We start from the raw sequence: 16,017 nt of genomic DNA, 5'->3' as shown, positions 1-16,017 counted from the left end.
CTGATGTCACACGGAACAGAACATACCATCCTCATCCCCAACCCTTCCCCTTTTAAAGCTGCGTGCAGTTGTCCCATTTGGGGCAGAGGTCTTTTTTTTTTTTGACTCCTCCTCTCTGTGTTTCCCTGGAGAAACATCAGAACCTGCATCAGAGCATGGCTTCTGGGGTCCTGGCTCTGAACCTGTGTCCAGCTGAGCTGGCCTCTTTGCTCCTTCATATTTGGGCTTCATTTCTGCCTGCGGAGGTACTGCGAGCCTTCAAGGACCACAGTCTTGAGGGGCCCATGGCTGTTGGCCTCCCTGCCCTTCCTGTTTTCCTCTCTGTCTCTCGCCTTCTCTTTAGATCTGCTGTCTGAGCACCTGCTCAGTGATGCTGCTGGCCACCCCTTCGCTTGTTCTCTGCTGGGCATCTCCTTCTCCACACTTTTCTCCTTTCTTGCATCTTCTTCGGTATTTCTCTTCTCTTGGGTAAATGAGTTCTTCTGTGTCACCATCCCCAACCAATTCTTGCTTCTTTTTTTTCAGTGGCTGACAAACAGATCCCAGGATGATCAGGGGTGATTTGGGAGCATTGAGGTGATTCTTAGAACAGCATAGAATGGACAAGCTGCTCATGGGGGCAGATTCTGAGCCCCATAAGCTCTGCGAGTCCAGTGCTGGAAGACAGTGGTGTCTGTGTCTTCATCAGAGGAACCTTTTTCTTGGTACTGTGTTCTGATTCAGACACAAAGCCACAGGAGCCTCCCTGGAGCCCGGGGCAGAGATCACTGACAAGCGTTCTCTCTCTGAGACGCCCTTCATGGTTTTGATTTGTTGTGTTTGCAGAACTCTCCTGCAGCAGCTGCAGAAGCTTCAGACTTTGGTGATGGGCAAGGTTTCTCGCACCTGCAAGCTGGCCGGCACGCAGACTGGCACATGCCTTATGGTGAGTTTCCCAGATGAAGAGCGCCGCCACCAACCCGGCCTGCTCGCCAGGCTCCAGCCTCTCCCCAGCTTGCCATGTCCAGGTACTGGGGCTTGGAGGAACCACAGCTCGCTCTGAGGATGTTTCTCTCCTGTGATGTGACAGCGAATGACCTGGGTGCGGTCTGCTGGCCTGACAGAGGAGAGTCGTCTTTCCAGACCTCCCAGGAGCTGCAGGTCTGCAGGTTTGCTCTGTGCATCTTGGAGTTGACGGCTCCCACGTTCTCTCCTCACCCTGCAGGTCGTGGTGCTGTGCTTTGCCGTAGCATTTGGCAGCTTCTTTCAGGGCTATGGGCCCTATCCTTCTGCCACCAAGATGGCCCTGCCCAGCCAGCATTCCCTGCAGGAACCCTACACATCCTCCGTGGGTAAGACAGCACTTAGCAGCTGGGGAGGTGTCTTGTTTCTTTTCTCTTTCATTTCTCAAAGTTTAACGTTCTGAAATAAGTCTTATGTGAAAGTCTAATTTTTTTTTTTTTTTTCTGATGGGAGGACTGTATTAAATCACTTGGTTTGAAATAGCTCTACGTAAGCGTCCTTGGGTACAGAGCAGTGGTCTCGAAATCATTTCTCTGTAAAAACGCGCATATATATATATATATATATATATACCCATTCCTTGGGAGGAGACAGTTGAAAGTCACTGTCCCCTCTGTCCCATAATAAACACTGATTGAAGAGCATCAACACAAGCGTCTGCCCCCAAATGACTGAGTGTGCAGCAGCTGTCATGTCTCTGACCTCCAGGGTTTTGCAGGAAGTGTCCTCGGCTTCTGCTGACATGTGCAAGCCTAATGTTTAAAAGGTGGTAAAAGTGTAACTTCCCCACTGAAGGGAGGAAGAGGGCCATGGGAAGTCTGGTGCCCAGGCCACTTGTTGGGTCTCCCCTTCTGCCCCTCACACACTGGGCTGAGACACCACTGGCAATTCTCTAGAGCTCCACAGTGCATGGCTTTCAGACTTCTGCTCTAGACTGTGTTCCTGGCAGATTCTGACATCTTCTTTTTGAGTTCTGATGTGGGGAGGGATGTGCATTTGCAGGGAAGGGGTGGGGGAGCCGTAAATTTTCCATCACATTTTAAAGGAATTCCACTCAGTGGAAATGAGGTTACCACAGTAAGCATCTGTAAAGTGACATGAGACAAGCAGCCCGTGTTACAAAATATAATGCCCAAGATTTAGAGAATTTGGAGACACGGGTGTTAGATGTGATAGTCTCATCTAGATCAATGATCTCTTTTAAGTATATGGTAAATAAAGGGATGGTATGTAGGGATCATGAAATAGATACATACACTAGTAAGAACAAGTGTGGAATTAGGGGTACTGGATTTTGAGGGTAGGCATAATTTTGTGGTTCTGAAACATCTGAGGTAGGTGTGTCTCTGCCAGGTATATGACAGAAGGTCCAGCATTTCAACAAATAATTTCAGTGGTCTCCTGGGGAATTCTATTTTTTTTTTCTCCAAGGGAATATATCTCTAAATTTAAATGGAAGTTGATGAGAGTAAAGTTTCTATGTTGTAGAAAATTGCTCCCAAGCCATCTAGCTATGCAACTATTCTATAAAACAAAAGAGTGTGTCTCCGGTGTTTGATTTATGGCTTTGGCCTTGTGTCTTCTCTCTAGTTTCTAAATGAAAACACAGTTTTCTGCCCTTGTACCTTCTCCCTGTGCAAGACCTACTCATTGAGGATGCTTACTTTAGCTGAGTCTGGACACCTCCAAATATTTGACTCCTCCAGATGGTTGTGAGGGGGTGGTGGTGGTGGCCTGGAGGGGAGTTTTATTTTCAAAGCAATGGGGGTGGCAGTTTGCTTCCTGTGTATTTGTTCTTCTATTGTTCTTCCAGCACTTTATAATTGGTATCATTTTTCAACACACCAAACTCTGAAATCCTGAAGCCTTTATAGAAAGCCAACTCCAGTTGGCACCCTAAGTCCTGGGCAACAAGAACCAGTGAATTATCATCTTCTCCCTGCCCTGAGCATCTAGGGGGAGGTGTGATGTAACACCTGTTGCTTTACTTTGTTCTCAGTGAGATCCAGGAACCTGCTGATCTATGAGGAACATTCTCCCCTGGAGGAGCCGCCCAGTTCCGCCTCAGCTGGGGAGCTGGGACGCTGGGACCGAGGCTCTGCTCTGCTCAGGGCAAAAGGGCTGGAGTCCAGGCCAGACGTGGATCTTCCCCATTTCATTATCTCAAATGAGACCAGCCTGGAGAAATCAGTGCTGTTGGAGCTGCAGCAGCACATGTAAGTCAAACAGACACGGGTTTGCCTCCTCTAAGGCCCCAGTGATGGGTTATGAATCAGCAAACTGCAGCATGCAGAGTAGACTTTCCCATTGGCCTGGTCCAACCCTTGGCTTTTTCAGGATCTATTTCCAGCACCTGGGCTCTGGAGAGTCCATTGTCTGTCAACAGCTGGCCCTCACAGAGACTGGGGAAGAGACATGGTGAGAGCTGGCTCCGTATCTGCTATGCCACTGGGGAGCTGGCAGTGGAGACCCCAAGAATTGGGGAAAGGGCTTGACTCCCTTCCTCACTGTCTTCTTCCTCTCCTCAGAGTCTCACAAGTAAACATACAGTCCAGTAACAGCAGTGTACTTGCTATACAAATGCTGCCTCAAGGCACATTTCCAAGCTTCCTTCCAACTAGAGATACATATATGTCATGTTATATGTCAATAAGTAGTTTTATGATTTACATGGAAATAAACATGCAATAGAGCTTCCCAGGTGGCGCTAGTGGTAAAGAACTTGCCTGACAGGGCAGGAGATGTAAGAGACCCAGGTTAGATCCCTAGGTCAGGAAGGTCCCCTGGAGAAGGGCATGGCAACCCACTCCAGTATTCTTGCCTGGAGAATCCCATGGATAGAGGAGTCTAGCGGGCTACAGTCCATGGAGTCACAAAGAGTTGGACAGGACTGAAGTGACTTAGCACACATGCAAACATGCGTTAATTATACTTAGATAGTTATATATTAATACTGAAGGACACTTTGAGAGGCACTGTTCTTGTGTTTCCATTACTGAAAATAACATATATTTGCCTCCAATTCTCCATGAGTTGTTTTAGTTATGAGGAAGAGTCCTTGTATAAACATAAAGACTTGTATACTGCTGGGGATTGTATCCTGCAGGGGAGGTACCTGAGTACACTATATGACATGGGAAGGAGTGTCTGCATACAATCCTGGTTATACGTGGTATGGTTGGTGGTCTAGCAGAACTCGTGCCTCCTAGAGATAATTCTATTCCAATACAAGTAGGAAAGTTTTTGTTTCAAATTTTTTAGCTTTCCTCCCCTAATGCTGCATTGGAAAGTTTGTAATTATATATAATTTTATATATTTATATTCTATATGCATATTTAACATTTATAGCACTTATTATTTTAAGAACTAGGCAAGTGTAACATATAAATCCTTTGAAATACTTTACAAGGTTAGATATTACTGTTATTTCCTAGAGAGAATTGTAGAAGCCAGAGAAGACTACTCTTGGGAGCCAGAAAAGACTTAACCATTCAGTAACTTGGCTCATGACAAAAGTCTTCTCTCCTCTTGTCTCAGCTATTCAAGGCCCCATTGAAATCCCTCTTGTTCTGGGATGTCTCCCTGATACCAGAGTCCTCATCACCTTCCTCTGAATGCCTAGGAGATGTTCTAGGCTGTTACACAATGTAATAATGTATTTATTTTCTGTGTTATATTTATTGTTATTTCATGATAGTTTTGGGTTTGTTTTTTTAACCTTCATCTAGAATCTTTTAATGTTTATAAAGGTTTCATCTTTATATAAATTTTTTAAAAAAAATGTTTATTCTAGACTAAGGATCAGCCTTTATCCTTTTATTTTCTCCTTCCCAGGGTTTAGCATGGGGTATTTATCCTCAATAAATACAGTAATTTTAGCAACGTACAAGGAATCAGTATCCAACCACCAGGTTTATCCTTTGGGTTGGGATGTCTCCTTTGGCATGAGGATAAAGGAGGAATGTGGACGGTGGACAGGCAGGTAGCAGGAGACCTTGGAACAGAGAAGTGCTGCTGGGAGGGAAGAAGACAAGAGGCGTGCGTGGGCCAGCCCGCTGAGTCCAGTCATGGGGTGATTGCGCCATCCTGCCAAGCATGATGGTGAGACTTCTTTCTCCTTCTGATGCCTTTGCAGGGTCAGCACCAACCTGGAGGGGAATGAGACACTAAAAGTCGTAGAACTCGACAGAAGAGTGAACGCCACCTTTTAAAGAGGCTATCGCCACCTCCCTCTGTCTCTTCACTTAGCCTTTACCTCTCCAAACCACCTTTTGTCATAAGCTTTTCCTTTTTGCCCACCCAATCTGGATGAAAACCTGGACCAGTGGTCCTGGCTCTGGATGGGAGGACGGACGGCCTGGAATTTCCGCCTGCGGTGAGAGAGAGCCTCCCCCGGTCCCATGTCCCTCCCTGCAGAGGATCCCGCCCCGTCCCTCGCTTACTGCCATAGGCAATTATCTTCGGTCGGGGTGGGACAAGCAGGCTTGTTTCTACCGACAGTGCCAAAAAGATACGGCCCGATTCTCACCGGGGTGGGTGTGACCGCCTCCTTGAAGAAGAGCTGACTGTTGTTCACTCGAGACCCCACAAAAATACCAGGATGCTCGCTGGAGTCTGGGGAAGCACTGACTGACGTCCTGCCTTCCTCAGCCTGGCTCTGCGGTGCCCCGCGGGCGCCCCCTGCCGCTCTGCCCGGGGCCCCGGCCCAGGGCCCCTTCGCTGGAGCAAGGCGCCCCTTTCTACTCTCAGGCCGCAAGTGCAATGCCTGAAGGAATCAGGCTTCTCTACTCCAGGCAAACCTGCCCCACCATGTTGCTTGTAGGATTTCACAGTCTGTGTCCCCACACGCCCCTAGTTCTGCCTCCCTGGCTTCTCCTCCCCACTTGTAAATAGTATTTATTAGCTTGCAGGGGCTTCCCTGGGCGACCACTGAAGACATCCGGACGCCTCCCCTCCAGGCTCACAAGGTCCTCTGTTGGCCTGTGGAGCGAAGAGGGCAGCCTGAACTCTGGGATTCCCCATTCTTCCAGGCCATGTTTTGTTTTGTGTTTTCTTCTTCTTTTTTTTTTTGCTGGAGGCTTCTAATTATAGTTGGGGAACCTCCCTAAGCATGTGTCCTCCTGAAGCCTGAACTCAGAGGGGAAGATGGAGCAGGGCTCAGGTCTGAGGCTCTGTGGACAGGTGCTTTTTCTGCCCTGTGCCCATGCCAGGGAAGCCCTGACCCCAGGTGTTTCAGACAGCCATGCTAGCCCAGTTTTCCCCACCTCCCCTGACACGTCTGCTTTCCCTTCCTCTTCTGCCTCCATGCAGAGGCTGGGCCTGAGGCCTGCTCCTGGGGTCAGAGCAGGTGACATTCATGTATCTGTGTCTTACCTCTTCTAGTCAGGTTTGGCGACTTTGCAGCTCACCCAAAGAGACACGACCTAATCCCCCAACCTACTTCTTTTTTTTAATGATTAAGAGTAACTTTTGTAGTTTAAAAAAAAAAACAAAAACTTTCCTCTTTCATACAAATAAGAAATAGAAATAGACTTTTTATTGTATAATGTAGAAGGCTCCCCTTAAATGTTTTTCCCTAGCTTGTAAAAGATTTTGTATAAGAAATTTGCTCACATTTTGTTTTTTATTTTTAGAAGTAGCTGAAGCACTTTTAGTTTGAACTCTCTTGTCTCTGATTTTCTCATCTCTTTTGTCATTGGAACCTGTACTTAGGAGAGATTAAGCCACTCCTGGGCCCTCTGTTCCATATCAGCCACAGAATTTGGTGTCGTTAGCATTTGCCATGAGACCTCATAAGCAGTGGACTCATTGGACACAAGTCTGAGCAAACTCCAGGAGATAGTTAAGGATAGGGAAGCTTGGCGTGCTGCAGTCCCATGGAGTTGCAAAGCATCAGATACGACTTAGAGACTGAACAACAGCAAACTCATAAGCAGATCTGGTACCTTCAGGGCTCACCATCAGTGATTCCTCTCTCTCCCTACTGTGATGGAGAAGGTTCCAACAGGGAGATGGCCAAGTTCCTCTTCTTGGCACTGTGTAAAGCTGGGTCAGAATCACAGTGGTCGCCTCTCACTGTCCCATCCATTGGCCAGCAAAGGGTGAGACCAGACAGGCTGCGCCGTGTGGGAGAAGGGTTGCTAGTACATGCCCTGTTCCCTTCTGTTTCTCTCTACTTTCTTCTCTCCTTCTCTTCTGCTCTACACCTTCCTGGGTCCGGCTGGTGTCTGCCAACCAAGGGCCACTACTGACCCATCCCTCTCTTTAATGTGTCATGTAATTATCAGGCACAGGCAGCCCATGGGGTGGGGTCAAGGGTGGCTAAGAAGGTGAGAAGGTACTATTAACTCTAGTATTTGGACGATTAGAAAGTGAAGCTTTGCCTGTGTCAGTGAGAATGGGTCAGCTTACCCACCTGATGCACTGGAACCAGATTGGGTTTTTAAGGCTCCTGGATCAGCCCGAGTGGAAAACCTCTTCTTCTGAGTAAAGAGGAAGAAGGCAAAGGACAACCTAGGGCCCATACTTAGTGCCTTGAGGATTTTATTTCCTCACTTGACCTCACTCTCTCCAGTCCTCCAAACAGCAGGGCTTGATCTCTGGGCAGCCATTCTTCCAGAACTGAATCTATGTCTAGAGACTGAGGACATCAGCCTGAGGGCTCAAATGGCCATTGTAAGGGGACCCAAGGACCAGTTGCTGCTATTTTGAGAAAGACCTCTGCTCTCCACTCCTTGCTCAGGCGAAGAAGAGGAACTAAACAGTTACCCCTTTAGGAGAATGTAATGGAGTCCAGAGGATGCAGAAGAGTTGGATAACACCACATTGGTTCTAAATAGTTAATGTGCCCATTTTCTCTTCCAGGGTTAAGCTCACAACGTCAGTGGATTTGTTTTCCCCCCAGAACCGTCCCATAGCATAGATGAGTCAGTAATACCTGGTTAGCCCTGAAGATGTTAAATAGTGGCAGGCTTTCAGCTTTGGAACCTCAGTTTTGGAAAATTTGAGACTCTTAGCACAACCGTCAATCATAAAGAATCAATGTTCATGATAAATATACTAATATATTTCCCGTCATGTCAGCAGCTTTTCCTCTTCCCTTTCTTTGATTAGCCTAGTGGAGAACATGTCTTGTAAAAAGTTCAGAGAACGCATACTTTTTTCACTGGGTGAGACCTGAGTAACCCAGACTCCCCAGCGTGGTTCTATTCACAGCTCTGGACTTTGCACTTAGAAATGGCTACTGTAAATGAAAGGCCTCAGTGCCAAGTTTAAGAAAGGATTTCTGTGAAGTGTTAGGACTCTGGAGCCTAGCTCACATAAAGAGAGTGTTATATAAAAATCTGACAGCTGAACTAGGTTGCTCCTTTTGGGCAGGAGGTGGGGATGGGTTTTGACACCAGTACAGGCAAAATTAGATAACCTTTTTATTAGTATAAATGATTTTGATTTAGAGACCTAATTTGCAGATTGTGAAAGCAACTTTTAGTGCAACTTATTTACAAACCAACTATAAATACCGTGGGTTTTTTTCCTTCCTCATGCCTGAATGCCAAGAGAGGGCTGTGATTCTCATGTGTCCTTGGAGCAAGAGCGTCGAACTGGTTCACCTTTGTTCTGGGAGTGAGTCAGTGTCCAGAATTTTTGACACAAGTGTTTTATTAAAAATTTTTTTTTTTGCACTTTGTGTCTCCTTCCTGTGTGTTCTCACACTGAGCAAAAGACAAGGATCAGAGGCCCCTCGGGGCCAGCTCCTCTGAACACACATGTCGTTTGTGCACAGGGTGCACGCTCAGAGACCTCCCGCTTCCCATCGGGGAGATGGAGCATCCGTGCGGCCTTGCTAACGTGGGGAAATGGGAGATGGAGGAGAAGGCTGTAGCCTTCCCCTTCTCTGCCAAGTGCTCTTGTCAGTAATTCAGTTCTGTGGAGTCCAGTCTTTATTCCAGACACTAGCTCTCCTGCTTGCAGTGCAGACAAACCATTAGCAGGTAGTGCTCTGGTCAAGGTCGTTTTCTTTGAATGCTTTTTAGCTGAGACAGTTAGGAGACATGTGATCAGATAAGACCCTCTGGGAGGACAGCTCTGGGAGAGAGTAGAGGCCTGTGAAGCAGCCAGAGACAGTTCAGATTCTTCTTTCATTCACTCATCCATTCATTCATTGAGTTGTCATTCATTCCCAAGAAAGAGTGTTGCAAGAGGCCCTAGTGGATATTGGGGAGTAAGGGGCCTGACGAAGCTTCATTAATCAGTAACTATTCGAAAGGCCCAAGTGCCAGCTCTCTCTTTCCCTCCCTTCCCCCACCTCTTGCATGGGCACACACATAGACGCACATAGACACACACAAGAATACATTCCTCCCTTGTCTTGGACACTCATTTGTGCGTTACATGTGCCTTATATTTGAATCCAGGATGACTGAGGGCCACCTTGTCATTGGGAGTTTTTGTATACACCCTTGTAGTACTAAATTGAAGTGGGTTTGGACGACGAAACTTCCAAAGGCTCAAAAAATGGTTTCCTAAAAAGTGAGCCTTGATCACATCTATACATCAGGAGAAAAGAAACAGAGTAACGTCCATTAGGAAAATCCCATTTTTCCAAGGTGTGGTCACATCAAAAAATGGCCAGCCAGGATTCAAGGTATTATAAATCCTCAGAGCAGAACATTTTCTTGGCACAGAAGAATCCAGTACCTTTGAGGATTCAGGCTCCATGTCTCCATGGCCAAAGGGTCAGTACCACCTACCACAGGACATATTTCATGTTGTCATTTTGGGTAACAGAAAATTCAGGAACTATGTCTGAGTTTCTAGAAGGAAGGAAAATGATAATTCTTGAACACTTACTAAATGCTGGGTGCTAAGTAAGGGATTCCCTGGTGACTCAGCAGTAAAAATATCCACCAGTAATGCAGGAGCTGCCAGAGACATAGGTTCGATTCCTGGGTCAGGAAGATCCCCTGGAGAGTTGGGGGCGGGGGATGGCAATCCACTCTAGTATTCTTGCCTGGAGAATCTGGTGGGTAGAAGAGCCTGGTGGGCTACAGTCCATAGGATCACAGAGTCGGACTTGACTGTAGTGACTTAGCATGCACACATATACTAAATAAGTCTTTTAATGTTATAGAAAGAGAAAACAAGGGCAACTAATTATTATGAGATGATAAACAGCTAAGTGATAGGGGAGGTGCAGCAATTTTTGGATTAGGTTGAACAGATCTCTTTCTGCGTGAGCACACTGTAAGCTTTGAAGTTCCTCTGGGCGGAGAATGCAGTGCCTCCTACTCCCTGGGCTGGCCCCGCTGTGCAAAGTTGAGGGGTTTTCGCCTCATAGTGCAGATGTTCATCTGTTCCGTTCATCCCATCCTCTATAGTTACAGCTAGCAGCCTCTGCATCCTGGGAAAGCAACACCAGCAATTTTAGCTGTTTCTCTGTTCCTCTCGCTTGCTCACCAGCTGACTGAGAACATGAACTTTTTGCACCATGGACCCATGGCCTACACTGTTCAGCAACTCTCCCTTTCAGACGGAATATTTTCTGAGTCTACGAAAAACACCAGCACTCTTTGACAAATTGTGGGCGACCGTTTTTAAACAATGCTGAACAGATTCTGGACTATAATCAACCATGAGCTTTAATGTTTGTGCTGACAGGCTGGGCTTTCTCTCTTTGGTAACAGGTTATATAGACCAGTAATGTTTAAGTCTAAATACATTGTGAGTCTATTATCTGTCATTATCACGCTGTTTTTTTTTTAATGGCTTTTTATTCTTTATCATAGTTAAGTAAATACAAAAAAAAGAAAAAGCAAATGCTTTGTAGGATACTTGTATTTAGTTTGGAAAAAAATGAATTTAAATTGTTATGCTTTTGTATTTCCATTTCTTGCAAATAAAAATATTTTTTCTTAAATAGTAAAAAGTTGTCCAGTCTTGAAAATCCTTGATATTCTGCTTTTAAAAGTTTTTTTGTATAGGCTTGGATCTGCCTATGTGTGCCTAGCCATTCTTTCCTAACTATCTAGTGCAATTGAAAAAAAGAGCCTCAAACCAGCAATTTGTATGTTATCAAGTGCTGAATCCAAGTCTCAGTTGGAGGAATATTGAGAAATATAATTGTTTTTTCAGTCAGTCACAGGAAGAAAACTCATATTCTCTGGAGATTTATGCTGCCTGACTGCTATTTTCATTGTCTCCTACAACTATTCTTTAACTAGATTTCAGAACTCCATGGATTTTATTTTTCTTTCCCTGTCTCGGGATGCTTGAGAATGATGGCCTGGACCTGAGCCAGAAGAGAAGGATCCTTCTTTATAGGAACAGTCGCAGAGTATGCCTAACATTGGATTCATGCTCCAGAAATTATGGTTAAATGGTTGATAAAGGTCAATGCACTCAAGCAGAATTACCTTCATTCCATTGCAGTCTCTGTATTCATATTTAATTTTCTCCACTCAGAGAAAGTGGGGCTTCATTTAACCTTAGAAAAAGTAGCCAAGATGTTAAGAGAGTAAGGCCATGGACCACGCTTACCTGGAGCTCCACCCACCCTTAAGACTTTCTTTTTCTAAGCAGCATATGGAAACTTTCTTTGAGCTCCTGGGTGCATTACTGTCTTGCTGCCTTTCTTCTCTGGGTGCCTTGACCGTCTCTTCTTCTATTCCTACACAAGGGTCCTTTCCCAGTGGAGGATTTTAGTCACCCTCCCTCTTTCTTATTCTGTGAGCCTATTATGGGAACTTCCTCTTTGACATTCTGATATCTTTCCAGGGATGTGTGGAGGGGGCAATACTCACTAGTTTGAAGATACTCTGTATTAATCATGCCTTTGTATTTTCTGTATTCCTAATACTTTGATATCTGGGACCTTGGTGACCCAGAAAGGGACTGCTCCTCACAGGGGTAGCCAAGACATAGTAAAGGACTTGCCTGTAAGCACAACTTTCATATGCCAACCAGAGCCAGTTCCTCAAACACCTCCTTCATGAGCTCTCAGGACCTCACTGTCCCCCTGCCCTAATCACCACGACCAGGTACCAGACCACTAGAAACAACCTCTACGCCTCAGACCCCACTGAAATTCTTTAAACTAGCCGCCCCTAAAGCTCCTTTCCTTGCCTTGCTTGTTCCTTTCTGCAGAAACTACAGTAAAGCTTCTGGCCTAATTTTCCTCCTCTGCTTCTCAACCAACCCTGGTGCTTCTTGGGAACTGAAATTTACAAACTATTCTAAAAGTTTTCAACAGCTTTAATTAATAATCATTATTGCATATTTATTAAGTACTCATTGTCTATTGAAATCTGTTAAATGTTATAGAAAAATTATAATAATAGCATAAAACAAACGATAACAATAGCATACAACTTGGAGAAGCTGGGAAACTAGAAGACACAGAAACATTAGAAAATACTCACTATTTATTAGTGAATATGTTGATAATGTTCCATATTCTTTCAACTTGATTCACCTCCCTGCTAATTAATACAATTAGTATTAATTAGCAGGTAATCTGAATCTTCTTGTAGATTATTTTCTGGATAAAGATGAACATTTTTTAAGCTTCTATTTTTTTAAATTTCTTTACAAACGATCTTTTCAATAGCAATCATCTCTTTATCTGTTGGCCTCCCTGTATTTGAATAATAATAAAATCTATATTTTAAAACATATTCCTTAGGCATCAGGCTGTCAAATCAGAGGGTGATCTCGGGCTCACGGGCCTTTTCATGGACGGGTTTCACAGATGGGCCTACTATGATTTAGAGCAATGTCACACAGATTTATTGTCTCATTTTACATTGGTTGTCACTTTTGTTCCAGAAAAAATAAATGAGACCTACACAGGTTGGTGGGGCTTGTGCTTAGGAAAAGAAAGAATCAGAAAGCAGATGTCTATAAAGTGCTGCTGCTGTGCTCAGTTCCTAGGCAAATCATGCCTCACATCTCTGAAAACGAGAGCTATCCAGGTGAAGGAATGCTGGGATACAGTGGGAAAAAGAACCAGTGGATTCAGGAGATAAAAGTTACGGGCTCTTGCTTCGTAACCGTTAACTTATTGGCCTTGAGGGAAAAGGAGACACAGCGCCTGGGCTTCCTTTAGATTCTTTAGCCGTGGCTAAAAGAAGATTCTTTAGCCACGGTGGTTCCGTGGCTAAAGAATCTGCTTGCAATGCAGGAAACACGGCTTCCATCCCTGGGTCGGGAAGATCCCCTGGAGGAGGGCATGGCAACCAACTCCAGTATTCTTGCCTGGAGAATGCCTGCGGACAGAAGAGCCTGGTGGGCGACAGTCCATAAGTTCGCAAAGAGTTAGACACGCGAGCATGCACAGACGGAGTGCCTATTATCTACCAGGTGATTTTCCTGCATTATCTGTGATCTTGTTCATTTTCTCTAGAACGTTTATGGAGGATGCATAATTACCCCCTCTCACAGTTGAGGAAACTGGGGTTCCAAAATTAAGACCCCTACTCAAATGATCATGTGGTAATTTAACTGCTAATGAGAGATTTGAGCCCTGGTCTTCACTGGTTCCAAGTACATAGTCTGTGAGCTATACTATGCTGTTTTCTAGGACTTGAGGATTTATACTTGTAAAAATACAGGAGTTAGCCTAGATCAAAGGCTGCAAACCTTCAACTCATGCACAAATGCTTCTGATTTGGCTCTAGGATGATTCAAACATTTAAAAATTGTTGGTTAACCTTTCAACATTCAAAGATTTCTCATACAACTCCAGGTCTCTGTATTTTCTTGAAAGACTTGAAGACCAGGCAATTTTAGGAGCTGAGCAATGGTGGCTCCTTAGATGGTGTAGGCCATCTCTGTGTGGCCGCATTTCCCACACCCAAGCTAGTCCATGCATTTATATCACTCACCTGGTCCTTCTGTCATCTGAATTGACAGCCTCTGGACTAGATGGTGGCTGACTTTCTGGGAGTCATGAGAGAGGGCATAAAGGAAAAAATACTGTGTTGGTGGGAGTGGGGAGTGTGGTTAGTTTCACCCTGAGGGACAGGGAGAGGGCTGAGTAGGGAGGCACCTGGACTATAAGCAGAGGAGGCATATATACAGCAGTTGCCTTTATTTGCACACTATATGAAAAAAATGCAATCTGGGCTCTGTTCTTAATCCTAGAGAAAAATCTTCATTATCTCAAAGTTTGTATGAAAAACCTTTTAAATGATCCCTCTTATATAGGACCCCGTGCTTTCCATAAAGCACTTCCCTATGCCATCTAATGTGACTTGCTGATTATCCATGGGGAAGGTGGAGCAATTGTTATTGTTCCTGTCGCTCAGCTGAGGAGGTGAGTGCTGTAGAGATGCGGATGGCTCCACATTAGGTTACACAGTGAGTATGTGCACAGCAGAAGCACAAACCAGCTGTCCTAATTTCCAGCCTAGTCCTAGTTCCATGAGCTGTCCCTGATCTGGGGCAGGTGACAATAGCGTCATCCATGACCCCTCTAATGGAACTTTACAAGATGGCACTGGCATACTCTTTCGCCTAGAATTCTCAGCACTGAGTTTGAATCCAGGATTTGGGACACTCCCAAAGGCTCCTGTCTCTACAGGGAACGGAAAGGAAGGAATGACTCATCTTAGTCCTTTCCTGCAAAATAATCCAAGCCACCGTTTGCAAGGAGGCTGGTTACAACTTGATCCCTCATTTTCTGATAAGTCTGGGCAGGTCGCACAAGTTAATGTTGTCTTCCAGTGGGCACAGCTGTTGCTAGATTTTTTTTTTTTTTTTTGGCAATTTTAAAGAAGAGTTCTGGCCCCAGGAGGAGCCCATGTGTTCTCCTCCGCCTTCTATGCTGTTGTTTTTAGATGGAGGAACAAAAATAACCACTGAGGGATACCATGAAAGCTGCCGGAGAGGCTGTTGTGCTGTTTTCCAAGAAATCTGTTTCAAAATGTTTAATGTCTCTTAAGAGAAAAGTATTCAGGAATTGGGGCTGCCAGCGTATTCATAACTAATGTCCTCCCCAATATTTCTGGAAAAAAAAACAGATGGCACTTTGATGGGTATATGAGAGATGCCATGTGCTGAGGCTGGTTCAAAGAAAAAACCTCCCACCCGAAGAAGAAATGTAAATATACAACCACCTACATGTTTAGAGACCACCAGGACAGAAAAGGTGCCTCTGATTCCCCTAATATTTCCTTTGTTGTCTTAACCATCATTTGAATGCTTTCAGTGGTTAATACAGCTTTTGAAATCCTGGTTTGAGATTGTTTAAGTTGTAAATGAATGCAGAAAATAAAATACAGTTGAAATAGTATGTGCAGTATCGCATACATAATTCCATGCAGTCCTACCTCAGGGGCAGTATTTGACAGAGCATATAGGTTGAACCAGGAAAGATGCTTTGGAAGAAGCCAGTTAAAGTAAGAGTCTGCATGTGTGACATAACAGGGAAAAGAGTGGGGGAAAGAGTGCTGTTGAAGCCCATGACAAAATTTTCCTGCAATATAATTAAATTTTGAAATACTGTTGCAGTGATATTGTCCATAGCTAAAAAAATTAGGGTACTAAAAAGCTTTTATTGAAAAATGGCAGTTCATTTTTTCTGTATCTTTTCCATCCACCAGTCCTACTTCTTGGAAGTAACCAAATTAAATTTCTTTTTGCATCTATTTCTCTATATATAATGCATTTATGCTTTCAGTTCAGTTCAGTCGCTCAGTCATGTCTGATTCTTTGCGACCCCATGAACCGCAGCACACCAGGTCTCCCTGTCCATCACCAACTCCCGGAGTTCACCCAAACCCTGCCCGTTGATTTATGCTTTAATACTTTATATATCAATTTTTGACTCTTACGTTCTTTCATGTATATAAGAAGTTTTCCACCACCACCACTGTCACACACACACACACACACACACACACATTTCTTTCCCCATTTGATCTCTCTTTTGTATTACCAACCTTTCTCAAAGACCTGAATGGTTTTTGTTGCCCATTCCCATACATAAAAGAACACTGATGGCTTTCTGTGCTGGT

General features: G+C 44.7%; 1 protein-coding gene across 8 annotated transcripts in view; it reads left to right on the top strand.

Annotated features, from left to right (window-relative positions):
• The window catches only part of CREB3L2 (cAMP responsive element binding protein 3 like 2), a 129,824-nt gene extending 118,896 nt beyond the window's left edge, over positions 1-10,928 (top strand). For all 8 annotated transcript variants that reach the window (XM_055591031.1, XM_055591035.1, XM_055591032.1 and 5 more), the window contains exons 9-12: positions 826-925; positions 1,205-1,331; positions 3,002-3,218; positions 5,139-10,928. In XM_055591031.1, the coding sequence (XP_055447006.1) occupies positions 826-925; positions 1,205-1,331; positions 3,002-3,218; positions 5,139-5,214 (520 nt within the window). In that variant the 3' untranslated portion in view covers positions 5,215-10,928. The remainder of the gene's footprint in view (positions 1-825; positions 926-1,204; positions 1,332-3,001; positions 3,219-5,138) is intronic.
• Positions 10,929-16,017: the final 5,089 nt, after the last annotated feature.

The sequence above is a fragment of the Bubalus kerabau genome, chromosome 8, assembly GCF_029407905.1.
Source record: "Bubalus kerabau isolate K-KA32 ecotype Philippines breed swamp buffalo chromosome 8, PCC_UOA_SB_1v2, whole genome shotgun sequence".
Taxonomy (NCBI): domain Eukaryota; kingdom Metazoa; phylum Chordata; class Mammalia; order Artiodactyla; family Bovidae; genus Bubalus; species Bubalus kerabau.
The sequence above is the reverse complement of the archived record's forward strand: the minus strand, read 5'-3'. Positions and strand labels throughout refer to the sequence as shown.